At 41.4% G+C, this 19,614-nt stretch overlaps 2 protein-coding genes and 2 non-coding genes across 11 annotated transcripts in view; 1 reads left to right on the top strand and 3 right to left on the bottom strand.

The window, feature by feature from the left end:
* Positions 1 to 242: 242 nt before the first annotated feature.
* The window catches only part of METTL9 (methyltransferase like 9), a 50,960-nt gene continuing 31,588 nt past the window's right edge, over positions 243 to 19,614 (bottom strand). The window contains exons 5-6 of one of the 5 annotated variants that reach the window (XM_009196144.2): positions 13,975 to 14,023; positions 243 to 2,481 (exon numbers count right to left, since the gene is read on the bottom strand). In XM_009196144.2, the coding sequence (XP_009194408.1) occupies positions 2,409 to 2,481; positions 13,975 to 14,023 (122 nt within the window). In that variant the 3' untranslated portion in view covers positions 243 to 2,408. Of the gene's footprint in view, positions 2,482 to 5,181; positions 5,496 to 13,948; positions 14,024 to 19,614 lie in introns of those variants that run through there. The other 4 variants (XM_009196141.2, XM_031658399.1, XM_003916661.3 and 1 more) reach the window with 4 other exon arrangements.
* IGSF6 (immunoglobulin superfamily member 6) lies at positions 5,064 to 17,941 on the top strand. Of its 4 annotated transcripts, none has more exons than XM_003916662.5 (6): positions 5,064 to 5,186; positions 10,091 to 10,450; positions 13,189 to 13,295; positions 14,009 to 14,059; positions 14,453 to 14,530; positions 17,245 to 17,941. In XM_003916662.5, exons 1-6 carry the CDS (start codon positions 5,120 to 5,122, stop codon positions 17,302 to 17,304), a joined length of 723 nt encoding a protein of 240 aa, XP_003916711.1. In that variant the 5' UTR covers positions 5,064 to 5,119; the 3' UTR covers positions 17,305 to 17,941. The 4 variants fall into 4 exon arrangements, 3 of the variants coding, with proteins under 3 accessions (XP_003916711.1, XP_021787513.1, XP_031514260.1); XR_002519172.2 differs by lacking the exon at positions 17,245 to 17,941 and adding an exon at positions 13,430 to 13,606 and having other exon boundaries at positions 5,080 to 5,186; positions 14,453 to 14,499; XM_021931821.2 differs by having other exon boundaries at positions 5,080 to 5,186; positions 13,987 to 14,059.
* On the bottom strand, positions 16,412 to 16,518 carry LOC116271412. Its single transcript, XR_004179967.1, has one exon. It is a non-coding gene; the product is annotated as a U6 spliceosomal RNA (small nuclear RNA).
* On the bottom strand, positions 16,653 to 16,759 carry LOC116271409. The gene has a single exon (XR_004179964.1). It is a non-coding gene; the product is annotated as a U6 spliceosomal RNA (small nuclear RNA).

Below are 19,614 nucleotides of genomic sequence, written 5' to 3' on the forward strand. Positions count from 1 at the left end.
GCTTTTAACTACTCTATACAAGCGATAAATGACTAAGGGCATTGTACCTCCTTTCCTCTCTGAGATCAGTGGTCTGAGCACTTTAGGAGCTTAAAATGCAGGTGCAGGGAGCTAGGAATCACAGGTGTAGCTTGCATTTCAACCTTTAAGGTCAATTGGTTAGCTTGCTTTGACCACAAATAAAGCTCTTCTTAATTTCTCTAGTAGAGTCTTAACTTGATATGAAGCACTTACACGAGGAATGGTGCAGACAAGGCAGCTTTATTGTACTTTGTGGGGAGAAAAACATGATTCCATTTAGGGGGAAAAAAGCCATTGACACTCAGTAAGCAACACTGCCATCTAGTGGAATGGTGACACACCACCAAGAATTTCAAGACCGGATACGAAATGTGAGTGGATTTGGTTTCAATTTTCACCATAAAACAGCACTTTTAATAAGCTGGTTTTCAGAGAAACTACTGATTTTTTTTGAGAAACTACTTTTATCTTTAAAATGCATAAATGTATGTGTTTTCTCTGTTTTGGGGGGTGGTTAAGAATGAGTTGTATTTTTCTTATTAGAACATAAAATTCTCACCTTGAAAGTTAGAAAACACTGGGGCAACCCGCCTCTTTGAACATCCATCACTTCTGCTTGACAGTCTAACAGCAACCCCTGATTTTGACAGACAGTTTATAAAGAAGCAAAACTCAGCTGTACAAGAACGACATTAAGTTTTCTCATTTCTTCTTTCTATTTTTACAATCTATGGTGCTAAGTATTTGTACTTCACTTATTTGAATTCCTGGAAAAAAATCATTAGAACACACCAATAACAATTTTGCATAAATCACATAACCCAACTCTTAGTATGACTGCACAGTAACAGTGGAAGATATTGGTGTGAGGATGTGGGAATGCAGTTCTTAATGAATAATAAAGTAATTCTTCAGGTTTTCATTCGCCTTTATACCCAGGTGTTGGAGTGCATGTGTTGATTTGATGACTTCTATGAGCATATAAATGAGAATACTTAATGAAACACCTGGATGAAAAAAGAAATAAACTTGTGAGAATAACATATTGTTAATAACCACAATCTCATATCGACATTTCTGTTATTACTGAGATTTCAGATTCTGGGTTAAGTGCTCTGCTCTTTGGAATATCCACAATGGTTATTGATCTTGCTAATGGGTTCCTTATTGCAGCGTTTCTGGGTTTATGGTTGGAGGCACTCACGGATTCCAGAATGCATGAGTCTGACACGGTCTTCATCAAACCATATTCTTGGCAAATAATAAACTCCTTTAAGGATTTCAGGGAAGAGCCAAGCTCTGGGAGAGAGGTATACAAGTGTAGAGTAAGAAGTTGAATTAAAACATTTTTAGTTGCATTTTGTCAGTAGACAAAACTGAATGTTTCAATTCTGAGAACCTGAGATTGTCCAGAAAAAAACCAAAGTTCAGTGTGTGGGACATGAGCAATGAGAAGTCAGAGCCAGGTTATTCTGCATTTTCACAGCAGCATTAACTGGGGAGTGGAGGTGGTCCCTGAAGTTCTGTATCTGAATGAGGCTGGGTTTTTGTTTTCGTTTTTGTTTTTTTCACTGCCTCAGTGTTCACTGCAATTTGCAATCATCTCCCCTTCCCCCCAGTCTGAAGCCTTCCTTCCCCGCTATTCAAATTATCTGCGTCATTCACATAATGCTACTATTTGGGTACTCCTGAAGCCAAACCAATAAAAAATGCTAGGGGAGCCTTATATTAATTCAAACATGATGCCAAAGTCATCTCCAAAAAAGTTTATTAGCATGATTAAAAACATTTTCTTGAATAATAACAGAAAGAATTCTAAACATGAAAGAATATCAGCGGCTATACCTTAAAACCAGTATTTGGAATTGGATGGACAGCTTTATTGCCAGTCTTCAAAAAACAATCCATTGATTGGTTCCATGAAGTCGTGACTATTGCTTTGTCTGGGAATGAGTCCCTACTGTAATTAAGTATAAAAAATATCTTCCATCATAATTGGAGTGTGACCTGCGTTGGAGAGTGGCTCTGAGTAAAGAGTTGATAAAAATTCACAAAGAGTTGGGTTTTTGTCTTTTAAAAACATTCCTTTACACACTACAAAGAAATAATTAGTATTTTGGCTTTTTAAATTCCTACATGATATTTAGAATGGCGGTCCCCAAGGGTCCTCCCTTCACATAATTGTGAACACAGACCCTCTTCCAAGGGCACATCCCAGAGGATGTGGACTCTGAAGACTTCGACCTCCACGTGTTTATACTGGTTTGAGAACAAAGACAGCGTCATCCAGAACGTAGTAGTCATTATACATGTCGCCTTCACACAGGTATGGCAGTCTGGTGAAAGCTTCGATAACAAAACCGGCTTTTCTGAAAACTTCAGGCAGACTATTCACTTGTTCTTCCCAGTTCTGTCCCTTGATTTCCAAAATTTCTGATGGTTTCTCCCACTTGCCACCTACTAATACAAATAAAAACATTCAGTTAAATTCTTGAACAAACAAGTGATTTAAAGAGGGAAGCAGGGAGGAGCCATATCCACCAAGGACTTGGTATGTTCCAGGCCTGAGGGCTTCATGAGTTACCTCTTTCATACTTCCCAGGTACTCTTTGAGACAGGTGGGCACAGAGATAAAGAATAGACTCAGAAGGGCTGAAGAACTTGCCCACACTTGTAAGGTTAATGAGTGTCAGCACGGAAACGTAAGCCCAGGTTTGTCTGGATCCAAGGCCCACACTGTTATCTTCTCTGACAGTTTTGGGTAGTATCTGCCAATAGACAGACTGGAGGGTGTAATGGTTAATGGGTTTAGATAACTGGTTATTAAATGCTGGAATACTACAACTGAGAGTAACATGTAATATTTGAAAGACAGTTTTGGACAAATGCAAGAAAATACTACTGGTGTAGGAAACTTAGGCAACTTATTACCCAAAGAGATTTATTAGGCTGAAAATAAAAACAGCTCATGAAGGATTTTAATTTATAAAAACAGATCATCATGGAGTTTTTCAAGGGAAACTGACTCATTCCTTGCCTTTTCAGAACAATTTTATAAACATTAAGCTCCAGGACCAGAAAGAGGTGGAACAGTAGGACGGATGCACTGTCCGGCATTTCTTCGACTAGAGATGAAGCCTCTATCAGTCATTTCCAAACATGAGCAGAAGATGCCTGGGGGACAAGGGAACTAGGGAAGGTCCTCAAATTCACATACAAACCTGGCACTGACTATAGACACACACAGAGATGATAGTATATTTAACTTTGGGGGTACTTTTTAGGTACTATGGTGATACAAAAACTACATACATCTGTTGAAATGTTAAAACCAGATTGAGGCTAGGCGTGGTGGCTCACACCTGTAATCCAGCACTTTGGGAAGCCGAGGCGGGTGGATCACGAGGTCAGGAGATCAATACCATCCTGGCTAACACGGTGAAACCCCGTTTTTACTAAAAAAAAAATACAAAAAAACCAGCCGGGCGTAGCAGCATGCACCTGTAGTCCCAGCTACTTGGGAGGCTGAGGCAGAAGAACGGTGTGAACCTGGGAGGTGGAGCTTGTAGTGAGCGAAGATCATGCCACTGCACTCCAGCCTGGGTGACAGAACGAGACTCCATCTCCAAAAAAAAAAAAAACCAGATTGCGAATAACTTTCTGTCTTTCTGTAATGAGAAAATATATCATGAGCAGATGCCAAGGGCAGACATCATATCATGGTGGAGAGATTTTTCATAATTTTCAGTGGTGCAGATGACACTCTTCCCATGTCTGGGGAATTGCCTGCCCAGAGTCTGGGAGAGAGGCAAGGCCTGGGAGCCGCTTTCTTGGCCTGCCGTGCAGCTGAGGCACTGGCACGCAGCCTGAGCCAGGCACACTTGCCCACGCCCTGGAATGGAGAGCCAGTGACCCAGAGCAGTGGGGATGTGAGCTTCTCCTTCTCTGGGGGTGGAGTAACGGCAGTGAGACCAAGGGGCCGGGGCAATGGTTGAGGGATGCTGACGAAAGGGCTGATGGCACCTAGTGTTTGGCAGCGGCAGCAACATCCTCTTCAGACCTGTTTACGGTGTGATTTGAGGCATTCTTCCTGGCTGTGGATCCCATACAAGATTCACCAGCCCTCCCAGTGACTCTAGGAGCTACCTTCAAATGCTTGCATAAATTTCCTTTTGTTTAAGTCAGCCTGAGTCTGTTTCTGCTGCCTTACAAAGAAGACCGTTACTGAATCACTACTAAGCACTGGGGTAGAGGACACGGAGGACAGAGGACCCACTATTTGTTTCTCAACATATTAAAAGGGGGTCTTTGGGCCAGGCACAGTGGCTCACACCTGTAATCCTAACACTTTGGGAGGCGAAGGCAGGGGAATTGCTTGAGGCCAGGACTAGCCTAGACAACACAGAATCTACAAAAAAATAAAAATTGGCCAGGGGTGGTGGTGCACACCTGTAGTCCCAGCTACTCAGGAAGCTGAGGCTGCAATGAGCTGAATCTTGCCACTGCACTCCCACCTGGGTGATAGAGACCCTGTCTCAAAAAAAGGGGGGAAGGCAGGTGTCTTTGGATTCAAAACTGGAGTACAAAAAGTTAATAACAGACAATTTACTTCTTCACTGCATTAGAATGTGTTGTTTACTAACTTTTCTCTTGTCTCTACACAAAGCCACTTCTCCTTCTGCTGTGTCTTTGTGCCCAGCAGTTACTGGCCCAGAGTGGCACCCACAGCAGATACCCTGGACAGTGACTGAACTGTTCTGAAAAATCCAAGTATGAATTATCTGTCAAACAGTACTCCTTCTTCCTGGGAATATGTGCTACGTGTAAATCAAAATCTCACCCAAAAACATCTAACACCTATGAGGACTGTAAAATCCATGAAAAAAAAAATGATATGCACATTTCTAAATGTGCTCCAGGCCAAAATCTCAACGTTAAATGGTGAAGCTGAGTTACAAACCATCCTTGCACAATTTCAAAAAGTTCCTGATTATGGTTCCTTCATAAGAGGTTCCTCTCTTCAGCTCTTCCCTTCTGAAAAAAGAAAGCCAACTTTCCTTTCAAATACACACCCCAGCCCGCCCCGGCACACACAGAAATGGGGACTGTGAGCAGAAGCAACATCGCGCGCCATCTGCAAACCAACCTCATTCTATTTTGTGTCGGTAAGGTTCTTTTTCTTCTCCTCCTTCATTTTATTTAAATCAATTGCTATTTTTCACCTAATGCATTTATATTTTAAGCTCCTTCAGATTAATTTTTAAATGTATAACATTATGGAAACTGCCTAAGAGGATAAGTTTCCCTTTTCCCCTGAGAAATAGATAATAAAAAAATAGCTGAGAAAAAGTTTCATATTAACCTTGAAAAGCCTCTTTGCTATTATGCCGCTTTGGAGACAATCAGACCAAACAAAGGGCTGAAAATATTCTTAAAATTGTAGGTACATCAACAATTTATCATACAAACTTGATCTGCACATAGAAAGCAATGAACAATTATTTGCTGAATATTTTCAAAGAACAATTTCTATAAAAGTACTTTTCATTTAAGAAAAAAAACTGCCACGACTCCTTATATAGAGAATAGCCATCCCATAATATATGTTTTTAAAATTCTGCCTACCCGTTTTTTTATCTACAAAAGAGAAAGTATTTCCAATGCATCTAATAATCTCAGATTTGCCCACACAATTTGCATTATAGGGCAGGGAAGGGGGAAAAGTTCTTAAAATTAATTTTTTCTCATCTGTGAAGAAATACATCAAAATGTTAATGGGAGTTATTTCAGGCAAAAGGACTATGGGTGACTTTTTGCTTCTACTTTTAATAATCTGTTTTTTGCTAATAAGTATATATTACTTTCATAGACTTTTAATTAGCATTATTTTAAAGAAGAATTATTGTCTTTTAGAGATATATTCTGAAAGACATGCAGATAAAATGGATGGAATTTGCTCTAAAATAATATGGGAGTGAGGGAGTAGGTGGGAGGAGAAAAGAAACAAGATTGGGTCAAAGCCATGTGATGGCAGGGGGCTGACTGTACTACTTTGCTACTTTGATATGTTAGAAATTTGAAATCTAATATCATAAACAAAGCTTTGGGCTGGGCGTGGTGGTTCACGCCTGTTTGGGGGCCAAGGTGGGAGGATCGCTTGAGCCCAGGAGTTCAAGACCAGCATGAACAACATAATGAGACCCCCATTTCTACACAATAAAAAAAATAGCTGGGTGTGATGGCATGCACCTGCAGCCCCACCTACTTGGGAGGCTGAGGCAGGAGGATCACTTGAGCCCAGGAGTTTGAGGCTACAGGGAGCTGTGATCATGTCACTGCACTTCAGCCTGGGCAACATGGCAAGACATTTACTTAGTTCTTACTAGATAGACAGCTTTGTTTAAATGTCAAGAATTAGTTCTCTACTTACTTTCAATATGGTTGGTTTGTTTGTTTGTTTGTTTTGAGACGGAGCCTCACGCTGTCGCCCAGGCTGGAGTGCAGTGGTGCGATCTCGGCTCACTGCAAGCTCCGCCTCCCAGGTTCACGCCATTCTCCTGCCTCAGCCTCCCGAGTAGCTGGGACTACAGGCGCCCTCTGCCACACCCGGCTAAGTTTTTATATTTTTAGTAGAGACAGGGTTTCACCATGTTAGCCAGGATGGTCTCAATCTCCTGACCTCATGATCCGCCCACCTCGGCCTCCCAAAGTGCTAGGATTACAGGCGTGAGCCACCATGTCCAGCCTCAATATGGTTTTTTAAAATAATAATAATAATCTTTTTATTCCCTCCACAGAGGAAATAAATTTTCAACCTTTTCATTGGATACTGTTTTTAAAAAACAATTCCTAGAATATGAGGCTTCTTAAAAGAAATTGTTCACAGAAGCAGGCTGTGGTGTGACATATCCAAACTTCTCTTTTTTGTTAATAGGTTGCCTAACTGGTAGGGGGAGGGAACCACAGTTTCATCACAAGTCCCCGCTCACATAGGAAATCATTACAATTGGTTTTCTCCCACACTCAGACTAATTGGGAAGAAGGTGGAAATAAGTAGAGATATGAAATTCCAAAGTTACAATTACCTGTTTTTATCCTATATTACTAGTTTTTAAAGAAAAGTGTTAAAAGTCAGCTACCCGCCCCCCACACCAACCTTTTTTTTTTTTTTTTTTTTTTGAGGTGAGACCCTCTTTCACCCAGGCTGGAGTGCAGTGGCACAATCTTAGCTCACTGCAACCTCTGACTCCCACATTCAAGTGATTCTTCTGCTTCAGCCTCCCAAGTAGCTGGGATTACAGGCATCCACCATCACACCTGGCTAATTTTTTGTATTTTTAGTAAAGACAGGGTTTTACCATGTTGGCCAGGCTAGTCTCGAACTCCTGACCTCAGGTGATCTGCCCACCTCGGCATCCCAAAGCGCTAGGATTACAGGCGTGAGCCACCACGCCCATCCTCTATTCCTTTTATAGAGACAGGGTCTCACAATGTTGCCTAGGCTGGAGTGCAGTGGTGCCATCACAGCTCACTGCAGCCTGGAATTCCTGGGCTCAATCAGCTTCCCATCACAGCCTCCTGAGTAGCGGTGACTAATGGCCACACCACCACACCTGGCTCTTTAGCTTCCCTTTTAGAAACACTACCTGATTTGGAAGGCTGAGGCGACTGGATTGCTTGAGCCCAGGAGTTTAAGACCAGGCTGGCCAACATCACAAAACCCTGTCTCTACCAAAAATAAAAAAATTAGCCAGGCATGGTGGTGCACACCTGTAGTCTCAGCTACTCCAGAGGCTGCGGTGAGAGGATTGCTTGAGCCCAGGAGACAAAGGCTACAGTAAGCCGAGATCACACCACTGCATTCCAGTTTGGGCGACACAGTGGGACCCTATCTCAAAAACAAAAATGTGTAAATAATGGAATCGTCCACTTTTTAAAAATAATTTTATAAATAAAAATAAAAACATTACCTGAAAGATGACTTGAGACTGAGACAGTGATTAACCTTGCTAAGTTTTGGCAGACCCAATTCCATTTTAAATTTCCACTCAGAATATACTATAAAACGTTTCACTATACTTGTAAGGTGCTTGAGTCTGGGCAGGAGACATGAGGTTGTATTTATCAGACTTAGAGGGGATCCAATCCCCTTGGCTGGAGATGGAGCTGAGCTGGGCCTCCCGCAGACACGAGGCTCTGAGAAGCTTGCAGGCCTCCTCCAGATGACTGCACCCTCTTGTCTGGTTTGCATTTATCAGGTCACCACAGAGCTCCCAGCTCATCTCACATTGCACAAATACTAAAATATAACACGATGAGAAGAAAGCCAGGCGCAGTGGCTCACACTTGTAATCCCAGCATTTTGGAAGGCCGAGGCAAGTGGGTCGCCTGAGTTTAGAGGTTCAAGACCAGTCTGGGCAACAAGGCGAGACCTGTCTCTACAAAAAATACAAAAATTAGCTGGGCACAGTGCTGCATGCCTGTAGTCCCAGCTACTTTTGAGAAGCTAAGGCAGGAGGTCAGGGTTGCAGTGAGTCATGATTGCGCCACTGCACTCCAGCCTGGGAGACAGAGACTCTGTCTAAAAAACAAAAACAAAAACAAAAACACATGGTGAGAAGAGACTCGCATCACAAACGCCATGATTCTAACTTTAATTCCTCTGCTGTTATGAATGGGGATCCATAAGAGAAACGATAAGAGAAAAAACGCCCCTGTCTGAAAAGTAAGCATCAGTCCACTTGGATGACTTGTCAATTTCATTTACAGTAGCAAAGGACAAACTCACACAAATAGGACCATTTGGGAACCTATGACCAGGCGGAAGTCAGACCAAAAACTTGACAAATTCCAATTTGTCTCAACCAATACTATTTTACCTATGGCCTCCCCTGCCGCAAGAAGGGTTTAGGGTGGGTCTTTCCATTTGTGCACTCCAGTGGCTTTCCAGCTTCACATGCCCGGGATATGAAGGCCAAGGTGGGGGACTCAATCCTCGTAACTTGGAAGAGCACCGCATGGTGGACAGTGCACTGGACTGGGTGACTCATCCCAGCTCTGTGAACACCTCGTGGATAGACATCCACAACCATCTCTCAAACAGCCATCTGACACTGTGGAAACAGTAGCAGTGGCGGCTGCAGCAGCAATCACTCCCTTGTATTTAATACTTACTATAGCTTAGGCAGGTAAACACTTCCTAGGCATCGTCTTGAATGTCACACTAACTGCATGAGGTCAACAATACTATCCTCATTTGCTAATGAGGAAATTGAGATCCTGAGATTATAATGCTGGGAACAGGCAGAGCTAGGATCTGAACTCAAATCTGTGTCCTTTATCACAATACTGTTAATTAAATAAGATAAATGCTACAAGGGCCTACAACGCAGCACACACGCCAGGAAGAAACCAAATATGCTTAGCTATGGCCTGGCGAGCTCAGTAATCAAAGACATGGTAGGCTAAGCTAGGGCTGCATTTCCACAGGTGTACAACTTGCCTTTTATCATGTTTCCCAAAGGGACATGAGGCTCACAAAGGAACAATTGTGAATGGCCATGAATTCCTGGCGATTTCAACTCCCACAAAGCACAAACATCGCTGCTGTTCATAGGCTCCATCAGCAGCAGCAGCGTTTGTCTGGGGACACAGGTTACCACACTGAGCACAGCACTCTGGGGAGGCCAGGGTGTGGACAAGAAGGTGGGCTGGGAGATTAAGTGACTGGATCGAAGGAAAGCTTGTAAGGAGCAAGAGTCACAGACAGACCCCAAACTTCTGACTCCAATACAGTGCCACCTCTGTGCAGGGCTCTGTTCCCCTGAAGCCTCTCTAGGGCTGGCCTCAAGTCAACAGACATCATGTGACCCAGTAAGTCAAGGTCAAAAAACAGGAGTTGGGACAAGTGAGGACCACTGGTGTCTGTTTTTAGTCTTATTTATATTGGGATTAAGGTAAGAAAAATAACAGAATGGCTGGGTTTCCTACCTCAAAAATATAAGTAAAATAAAAGTGCAGACAGTGAGGTGACAGGCCCATTAACACACTCATCTGCTTCCTCCCGCAGGTGCTGTGGGCGCCTGTACTGTCTCTGTCACACAACCATGGTACCTAGAAGTGGACTACACTCACGAGGCCGTCACCATAAAGTGTACCTTCTCCGCAACCGGATGCCCTTCTGAGCAACCAACACGCCTGTGGTTTCGCTACGGGACTCAACAGCCTGAGAACCTGTGCTTGGACGGGTGCAAAAGTGAGGCAGACAAGTTCACAGTGAGGGAAGCCTTCATGGAAAACCAAATTTCCCTCACTGTAAACAGAGTGACTGCAAACGACAGTGCAATTTACATCTGTGGAATAGCATTCCCCAGTGTGCCGGAAGCGAGAGCTAAGCAGACGGGAGGAGGGACCACACTGGTGGTAAGAGGTCAGTCAGCGAGGCTTTATTTCAGTGCATCACTGCATCTTGTTCAGGCCTGTAAAACCATTACCTCACTCACATGCAGAAATCAGGAGATAAATTTGCTATGTTAATACCCTAGCCAGTGAAGGGTGTGATCTGAGCACAAGTCACCATGAGGTTTGGACTAAAGAACTACTTCAACTGGCTGGGTGTGGTGGTTCACACCTGTAATCCCAGCACTTTGGGAGGCTGAGGCAGGCAAAATCACTTGAGGTCGGGAGTTCAAGACCAGCCTAGTCAACATGGTAAAACCCCATCTCTACTCAAAATACAGAACTTAGCTGAGTGTGGTGGCATGCACCTGTAGTCCCAGCTACTTGGGAGGCTGAGGCAGGAGAACTGCTTGTAACCCAGGAGGCGAAGGCTGCAGTGAGCCGAGATCGCACTACTGCACTCCAGCCTGGGCGACAGAGCAAGACTCTGTCTCAGAAAAACAAAACCAAAGAACTACTCCAACCTATCTCGAACATCCACGAACACAAGTCAGTGATTTGCTGGGTGCTCTATTCTCTCTCCATAGTGGCAGCTAACCAGCCATGTTCATCCCTTTTGTATATCACAGTGATTTAGCATAAAGTACCATGTCCAAAGGGAAGCTTGTGGTGAGTAACTATCAGCTTTCTCAGGAACTAGTCTGGTAATGCACCACCTAGAACAAAGCACTAGAGAAGTATAGAAGATCAATAAATTGGACCCAGAGAAACTATGCAACATGGAAAATAAGCACAGATTGGGAGGGAAGCTACTAAGGGATCCCTGACCCTTCCCATTCCGCCTGGTCATCAGTGAACGGAAAGTCAAATCTCACTTCCTGAGATTTGATAAAACCCATGACAATTCCTCACCCGAGCAAGGACATCAAACATAGCTAAATCCTATCAGTAATTTCACCAAGTCATTCCCTTGAGTAGACTGAGATTAAGAAATTTCCAAGAAAAAAAAAAAAAAAAAAGGGAATTTCAGAGAAAAAGTTTTACATGATTCTGAAAGAAAAAAGAGAACAGCAGCAATTCCTCACCTTATTGGGGTCTCTTCCCGTAGGAAGTACCCTGGTACGATGAGCACTGAGATTGTTAAAACATGAACTCAAAATCGACCAGCCCTTTGATTTCAAAATAGGACTCTGAGGAAGGTGAATCATCCAGTATTATAATCCCTGCTTTTAAACTACTAGGGTTCTAATGGGCTTTTGATATTCAAATGTCATTTAACCTTAGTTTATTCTCAGCTGTCAGCTAAATTATAAACAAGGCACATAAAGCATTTTTAATAGTGCCTGACATATAGCAAATAATAAATGTTAGCTACTGATATGAAAACACACACAGCTTTAGAGATTGGTATGTCTCACTGCATTAGCCTTCTAAAAACATGTTAGTCAAAAGGAAAAATGGCTTGTAAAAAGACGAAGATCTCAAAACTGCAAGGCTTATATAAAGTGAAGTGAAAGTGAAAGGCAGAATTGAAAGTGTTAAGGCAGACATGGCAACTTCCTGTCTTTTCTACAGAGCTCTTAATTTAGCACTGAAGCTTTTTTATTTAAGTTATATAGATGTGGTTAATTTGTTAGTTTCAAAAATAAAAATGCATGCTGCATAAATTGCATTCACAGGATAAGCATCTGTGGGATTTTTTTTTTTTTTTAAGACAAGAGTCTTGCTCTGTCGCCCAGGCTAGACTGCAGTGGCATGATCTCAGCTCACTGCAACCAACCTCCACCTTCCAGGTTCAAGTGATTCTCCTGCCTCAACCTCCTGAGTAGCTGGGATTATAGGCATGTGCCACCACGCCCAGCTAATTTTTGTATTTTTAGTAGAGATGGAGTTTCACCATGTTGGCCAGGCTGGTCTCAAACTCCTGACCTCAAGTGATCTGCCCGCCTCGGCCTCCCAAAGTGCTGGGATTACAGGCATGAGCAATCACGCCCAGCCTCCTCTATGGGATATTTAGTTGGAAAGTACAGGCTGTTCAGACATTAAGTACAAATCTAATTGTATTTTGTACTCCAAATAGTCAGGTAATTGGAGACATGGCATGTTACTTAATCTCCTACCCAGCGTACAAGACAATTTCTGCAAGGACAGAGACATTCCGAATGTGAAAATGGATTCAATAACTCTATTTCCAGAATTTTACCATAAAGAATAGAAGAGCACATTCGGTAAAAGTGCCTGTCTTTCAAGCACGCAGTGAGCACTGCACTCCTCAATGTATGGCCTTCCCAGGTTCTTCCACAGATGGACTCTTCAGCTATGTGTACCAGTTCCAAGGTTATAAATATCATCCTTAACAAATACATGTGACAGTATCTTAACCACATAGGCTGGCTCTTGATGATGCTGGTAAACCATTTCTACCAAAAGAGATTTTAGATGCCCCTGAACAAACTGTCTGGAAATGTTTATCTAACTTTGAATAATCCTTTATCTAAAAAGTGATGCTCAGCAATACGACAAATGGTTGGTTGAATTTTTTTAATTTTTAAAAACAAGTAACATTTTTGGTTTAACATATTTAAAGAACTGATGAACTGGCATTAACTATCACATACTTGAGTACCTTTTGAGGTCTAGTTTATGAATAGGCAAGCAGAGTAAGTTCACGTTTCACCTCTAACATGCTGTGTCAAGGATACCTTATACTAATGTATTTGAAAAAACAGGCTTTAATAGTGACTGTTTCTTTCTGTTTTTGTAACTAAGAAATTAAGCTGCTCAGCAAGGAACTGTGGAGCTTCCTGACAGCTCTTGTATCACTGCTGTCTGTCTATGTGACCGGTGTAGGCGTGGCCTTCATACTCCTCTCCAAAGTAAGTCAAATCTTCTTGCATGCAGTGTCCCTATATCCTTGAATATTATCAAAAGAAAAAATAATTTCCATCTCTCCGCAAGTTACGGGCCTCAGCAAGAGCTCCCTAATTAATATTTTCCTGTGCATCTGCAGGGAACACCACCTGCAGAAAACACCACCTGCAGAAGAGGTCTTTCGAAGAAGGCATCATACATTCTCATCACTGAAATTATTAGCCAGAGGACACAATTTGCAGTGTTTTCTCTTTAAAGCCCAGTAACATGGGATTAAGAAGAGAGCCATCCACTATGCTATCTTTCTGCTGTAGGGGTGAGGTGTGGGCAGGTGGGGGGTAAGATATTACTGTTATCTACGAAAGCTTTAAGAACAGTCTTGAAGAACAAAAATGGGTTGATGAAGAGACTAAAAGCCGCCTTAAAATCTTCAAAAAGGGCTAACGTTATTGAGAGAGAAAACCTTTTGGCTATGCGTATAAGAAAGGAGATATATACCATTATGTTAGGATTACTATAAATCCTACAATCAACATCAGTTTGTTCAATTAGTTTTTAATGGCATAAAAGCATCTCGGAAGTGATGTAAAAATTATTAACTCTTATTGTATATCATTTAAATATTAAGTTAGTTTAATCTTATTAGGGCATGTGATACCTGCCGCCATGGTTATGAGTACATACAATGTTTCACAGACTTTCCTTCTCTTCTTGGCAGTCAAAATCCAAACCTCTAAGAAACAAAGAAATAAAAGAAGACTCACAAAAGGTACAGACCAACACTTGCAAAATATTTTTTAAATTGTGGCTGGTTGTAACTATTTCAAAACTGAAATATTTTTAGTTTTTAAATATTTAAATGTTAAGTTTAAACAGAGTATCAAGGTAATTTTCAACCATAGATACTGTTTCCTATTGTTGAGAAACTCAATGACAAAATAATCTTAAGGGGTAAACTGTGACTTAAATTGGACAGTTCTCAACCATAAATTCCATTTAAAGTTCTCAAATATAAAAGAGTTAACGGTAGGCATAGATGTGTTGGGGGAGGCAGTAGTTTTTGAGACCAGTGGCAATAAAGCAAGAAAAGTTCTGATGATGTGTAGTTATCATCGCTTATATTCCCAAAGGAGAGATTTTTTTTTCTCGTTTGTCTTTATAGAAGAGTGTTCGGCGTATTTTTCAGGAAATTGCTCAAGAACTATACCATAAGAGACATGTGGAAACAAACCAACGATCTGTAAGTGTAAAATGTCAAAAAAATAAAATAAAATAAATACAGATATAAAGCATGTTTGAAAAAACTAAGCTGCCAAGGAGCTGTCAATAACCATGTTTTCCTTCAGAAGAGTCTGAAAGAGCACTTTTTTTTTTTTTTTTTTTTTTTTGAGACGGAGTCTCGCTCTGTTGCCCAGGCTGGAGTGCAGTGGCCGGATCTCAGATCACTTCAAGCTCCGCCTCCTGGGTTTACGCCATTCTCCTGCCTCAGCCTCCCGAGTAGCTGGGACTACAGGCGCCCGCCATCTCGCCCGGCTAGTTTTTTTTGTATTTTTTTAGTAGAGACGGGGTTTCACCGTGTTAGCCAGGATGGTCTCGATCTCCTGACCTCGTGATCCGCCTGTCTCAGCCTCCCAATGAAAGAGAACTTTCACATGAAATGCATTTTTATATAGAACCTGTTTTAATAAATACATAACAAAAGATATCTGATAGAATATTAAATAGCCCCAGTCTGGCTTCTTAGTGACATGGAAACTTTCAGAAACACATTGGACACCAGCAATGTTCTCAATACAGACAATGATGCTTTAAAAGGACGGATTAAAAGCTACTCTGTACGGTATCCTGCATGCAGTGGTGGGCATTCAGTAGATACTGCAAACGTTTGTGGGTCAAATTATGAAAAAAATTACTTATTACTTATAAGGTGAAAATAAATTTACATTAGAAAAGATGCAGCTAATGATACTAAAAAATGAGTATTTCTCCAGTGTCTGGAGTCGAACTGAAAAGGAGAATATATCTATACCTATAACACATCCTGAAAGTATTTCTTTCCTTTTTTTTTTTCTTTCTGAGACGTCTGTCGCCCAGGCTGAAGTGCAGTGGCGTGGCGCAATCTTGGCTCACTGCAAGCTCCGCCCCCCAGGTTCACGCCATTCCCCTGCCTCAGACTCCCAAGTGAGTAGTTGGGACTGCAGGCGCCCGCCACTACGCCTGGCTAATTTTTTGTATTTTTTAGTAGAGACAGGGTTTCACCGTGTTAGCTAGGATGGTCTCGATATTCTGACCTCATGATCCGCCCACCTAGGCCTCCCAAAGTGCTGGGATTACAGGCGTGAGCCACTGCGCCAGGTCGAAAGTATTTCTTTAAAGTCTTTTTTTTTTTTTCTTTTTTTTTTTGAGACGGAGTCTCGCTCTGTCGCCCAGGCTGGAGTGCAGTGGCGCGATCTCAGCTCACTGCAAGCTCTGCCTCCCGGGTCCACGCCATTCTCCTGCCTCAGGCTCCCCAGTAGCTGGGACTACAGGCACCCGCCACCTCACCCGGCTATTTTTTGTACTTTTTAGTAGAGACGGGGTTTCACCGTGTTCGCCAGGATGGTCTCGATCTCCTGACCTCGTGATCCGCCCGTCTCGGCCTCCCAAAGTGCTAGGATTACAGGCTTGAGCCACCGCGCCCGGCTTATATACAGGTTCTACAAATGAAATGTTATCTTAATTCCAGTAGAACAGATACTTTCTTTCCATGATGCATGATGAAATAGCTCAAATAAGCTAAAATGCATACAAAATAAGGTTAATTTATTTTTATTTTTATTTATTTACGGAGTCTAGCTCTGTCTCCCAGGATGGATTGCAGTGGCGCCATCTCTGCTCACTGTAAGCTCTGCCTTCTGGGTTCACGCCATTCTGCTGCCTCAGCCTCCCAAGTAGCTGGGACCACAGGCGCCCGCCACCACGCCCGGCTAATTTTTTGTATTTTTAGTAGAGATGGGGTTTCACTGTGTTAGCCAGGATGGTCTCGATCTCCTGACCTCATAATTCCCCCGCCTCCGCCTCCCAAAGTGCTGGGATTACAGGCGTGAGCCACCGCGTCTGGCCTATTTTTATTTATTTTTTAAAATTTATGGAATGCTTCACAAATTTACGTGTCATCTGTGTGCAAGAGCCATGCTAATCTTCTCTGTATCATTCCAATTTTAGTGTATGTGCTGCCAAAGCGAGCACAAAATAAGCTGAACTGATACACTAGTAAAGATATTCTCCTCTTAAACAGCAGCCAAGAGGGCAAATGCATCAGGAGACTGAAATAAGGCGACTTTTTTTAAGTCCAACTTTTACTTTAATTTTTTTTCTTTTTAAAAAATATGGAATGCTTCACGAATTTGTGTGTCACCCTTGCCCAGGGGCCATGCTAATCTTCTCTATATTGTTCCAATTTTAGTGTATGTGCTGCCAAAGCAAGCGCTAAAAATCTAACTTTTACAAAGGATTTCTGCCAAGGAAAGAACATCGTCTTAAGTAGTCGTTTCATCCTCCAGTGTATATATGAATACATAAAGATGATAGGTGGTCTAATTACTAAGATGCCATGCTGAGTAATTATAAATCATTTTTCTTTCTGAGGCTGGGACATGTTTTCAACAACAAGGCCAAGGTATGTGGCCTGAAAGCAGTCTTAGAAGTGAGAATTGTAAAGCTCCCAGCCAGGATGTTGACAATAGCATCCAAACAAACAAACAAACAAAAACAAAACAAAAAAACAAAGATTTTTCAGTTCCCACATCCTACTCTATATACAGATGGGGAAATGGTAACCTGGCCTTTAAGATTACTGTATGGGCACTTAGGACCCAGAATCCAAGATGGCCCAATGGTTTGCATGTTCCTTGGCAGGTGGCTTCATTGGTTACATAACCTTAAATATGGCTTTATATTTATTTATTATTGCAGGAGAAAGACAACACCACTTATGAAAACAGAAGAGTACTTTCCAACTATGAAAGACCATAGAAACGTTTTAATTTTCAATTAAGTCACTGAAAATCCAACTCCAGGAACTATGGCAGTGTTAATGAACATATATCATCAGGTCTGAAAAAAAATAAAGGTAAACAGAAATGACAACTGGCTACAAAGAAGGATGCCAGAATGTAAGGAAACTATAACTAACAGTCATTATCAAAATACCAAAACCCAACAAAATACAACTGAAAAATACCTTCCAAATTTGCCAAGGAAAAAAAAAATTCTATTTTAAACATGTATCCTGAGTTTGCTTTATTCAACATGAGATGTGTGATGACTGCCATCCTGAAAATCTGAAGCCAAACCATATGCCTCAGTCTTGAGTGGAAGAATCACCTTTATGGTTTGTGGAAGTCTTGGGACAATCAAAATAAGTTGAGAGGGAGCAACGTGACAAAATTTGAGTTAGAGACATTCATTTTGAAAAGCACCTTAGTCAAAGTTTTTCCCTCTGATGTTGTAATGGGGCAATGGGGTAACGCACATTTGCCTGCCAGGGTATGAAACATCATGCTACCAGCAAAAGGAGAATAGAATAGTGGCTACAGTAAGACCATAAAAGCCAAAATACAGAAAATCCAAAGCTGAAGGTTAAACAGAGGAAACTTCAGAACAAATAAGCCACAACTGACTCTAGATGTCAGTGTTGTGCCAAGTAACAGCACCAGGGAAGATGTGGGCAACACATCTACTTTACAAGCACGTTTGTAATACTGATTTTTTTCTTTTGTTTTTTTTGAGACACAGTCTCATTCGGTTGCCCAGGCTGGAGTGCAGTGGTGCGATCCGGCTCACTACAACCTCCACCTCCCAGGTTCATGCCATTCTTCTGCCTCAGTTTCCCAAGTAGCTGGGATTACAGGTGCGCGCCACCATGCCCAGCTAATTTTTTTCTTTTTTTTCTTTTTGTATTTTTAGTAGAGATGGGGTTTTGCCATGTTGGCCTGGCTGGTCTTAAACTCCTGACCTCAAATGATCTGCCCTCTTTGGCCTCCCAAAGTGTGGGATTACATGTGTGAGCCACTGCGCCCAGCCTATAATACTGATTTTTAACCAATTTAGGAGGGAAATGTCAGATAGGATTCATGGTACAGCAAGGATATTTATGGAATTCATTACCACTTCACTAAGAAAACATGACATAAATTGTCCTTTGAAACCTACTTTGGTATAAAAAAACTAAAGTGCCCATAAGTATGCATTCATTATTAGACACAAATTACAACCTTACAACCTACTGTGTTTATTTCATTAAAGTGTTTCTTTTAAACTGGTATTGCCTAAGGTGTATTCTTTATAAAACTTAGAATTTTAAAATACTTTAAGATTCCTTTGAAAGTGTTTTTGCATTGATGGTTTAAATCAGTGGTATCAAACTTTCCTGATCGTATGTGCCCAGAAAAATGGGCAGGGGAAAGGAGGCAGCATGGAACCTCATTTTTTTATGTGTATCTGTGTATATATGTGAGTGCACATGTGTATATGTGTGGGGTTACATGTGTTTTGTATACAGTATATGCGTGAATATGTATGTTTGTACCTTATACACAAAAACAGAAATTAAACAATGGCATAAGCAGCAATATAAATAAAAAATGCTAACATTTTCCTGCCATATTCCAAAATAAACTGTCTTGTGTACTTTGCAGTGTATACGTCCCCACTCTGAGACCACTAGCTCAGGTAAAGTAATAAGCTTCTAAGCCAGACTGCAAAAAAGGGCAAACACTAATACCATCAAAATGAACAGAAGTGTTGAATTCAATCATTTACTTTTAATTTCTGGGAGGCATTACATTTTGGTACTGAATTTCAGGGCTGAAAATACACTGTTCATTGTGTAACTAACCAGGAGACAAAATCCCTAAGATAAACTAGTATTTGACTCACAATATGCCTTTCCCATGTAAGCAAGGACCATGTTTCAAAGATTGATTTTGAAGCTGAAATATGAAATATACTTTTGCAAAGAGTTCCATTCCTCTAGGTCATATGTAAGAATATCTGGTGTATACACAGTATTCATTCATTTATTCATCTATCCCACCAACAGTATTGATTTTCAAACTTCAAAACAAGTTTTATTTGGGAAATTCCTTATTTTGTTAAAGCTACAAGCAAGTTTCTTTCCAAATTACACTTCTAGAGATCTAGCAGTTTCAGAGATCTCAGTGTTCAAAAGTATATTTCGAAATTAACAAGAAAACCAAACCCACACCAAAAGGAAATAGCTTTCAGATTAGTTTGGAATGTACAGTCATTGATTTCAGGTGCCAACAATATTTACTGAGTGCT

This window comes from Papio anubis, chromosome 18 (genome assembly GCF_008728515.1).
Source record: "Papio anubis isolate 15944 chromosome 18, Panubis1.0, whole genome shotgun sequence".
In the NCBI taxonomy this organism is placed as follows: domain Eukaryota; kingdom Metazoa; phylum Chordata; class Mammalia; order Primates; family Cercopithecidae; genus Papio; species Papio anubis.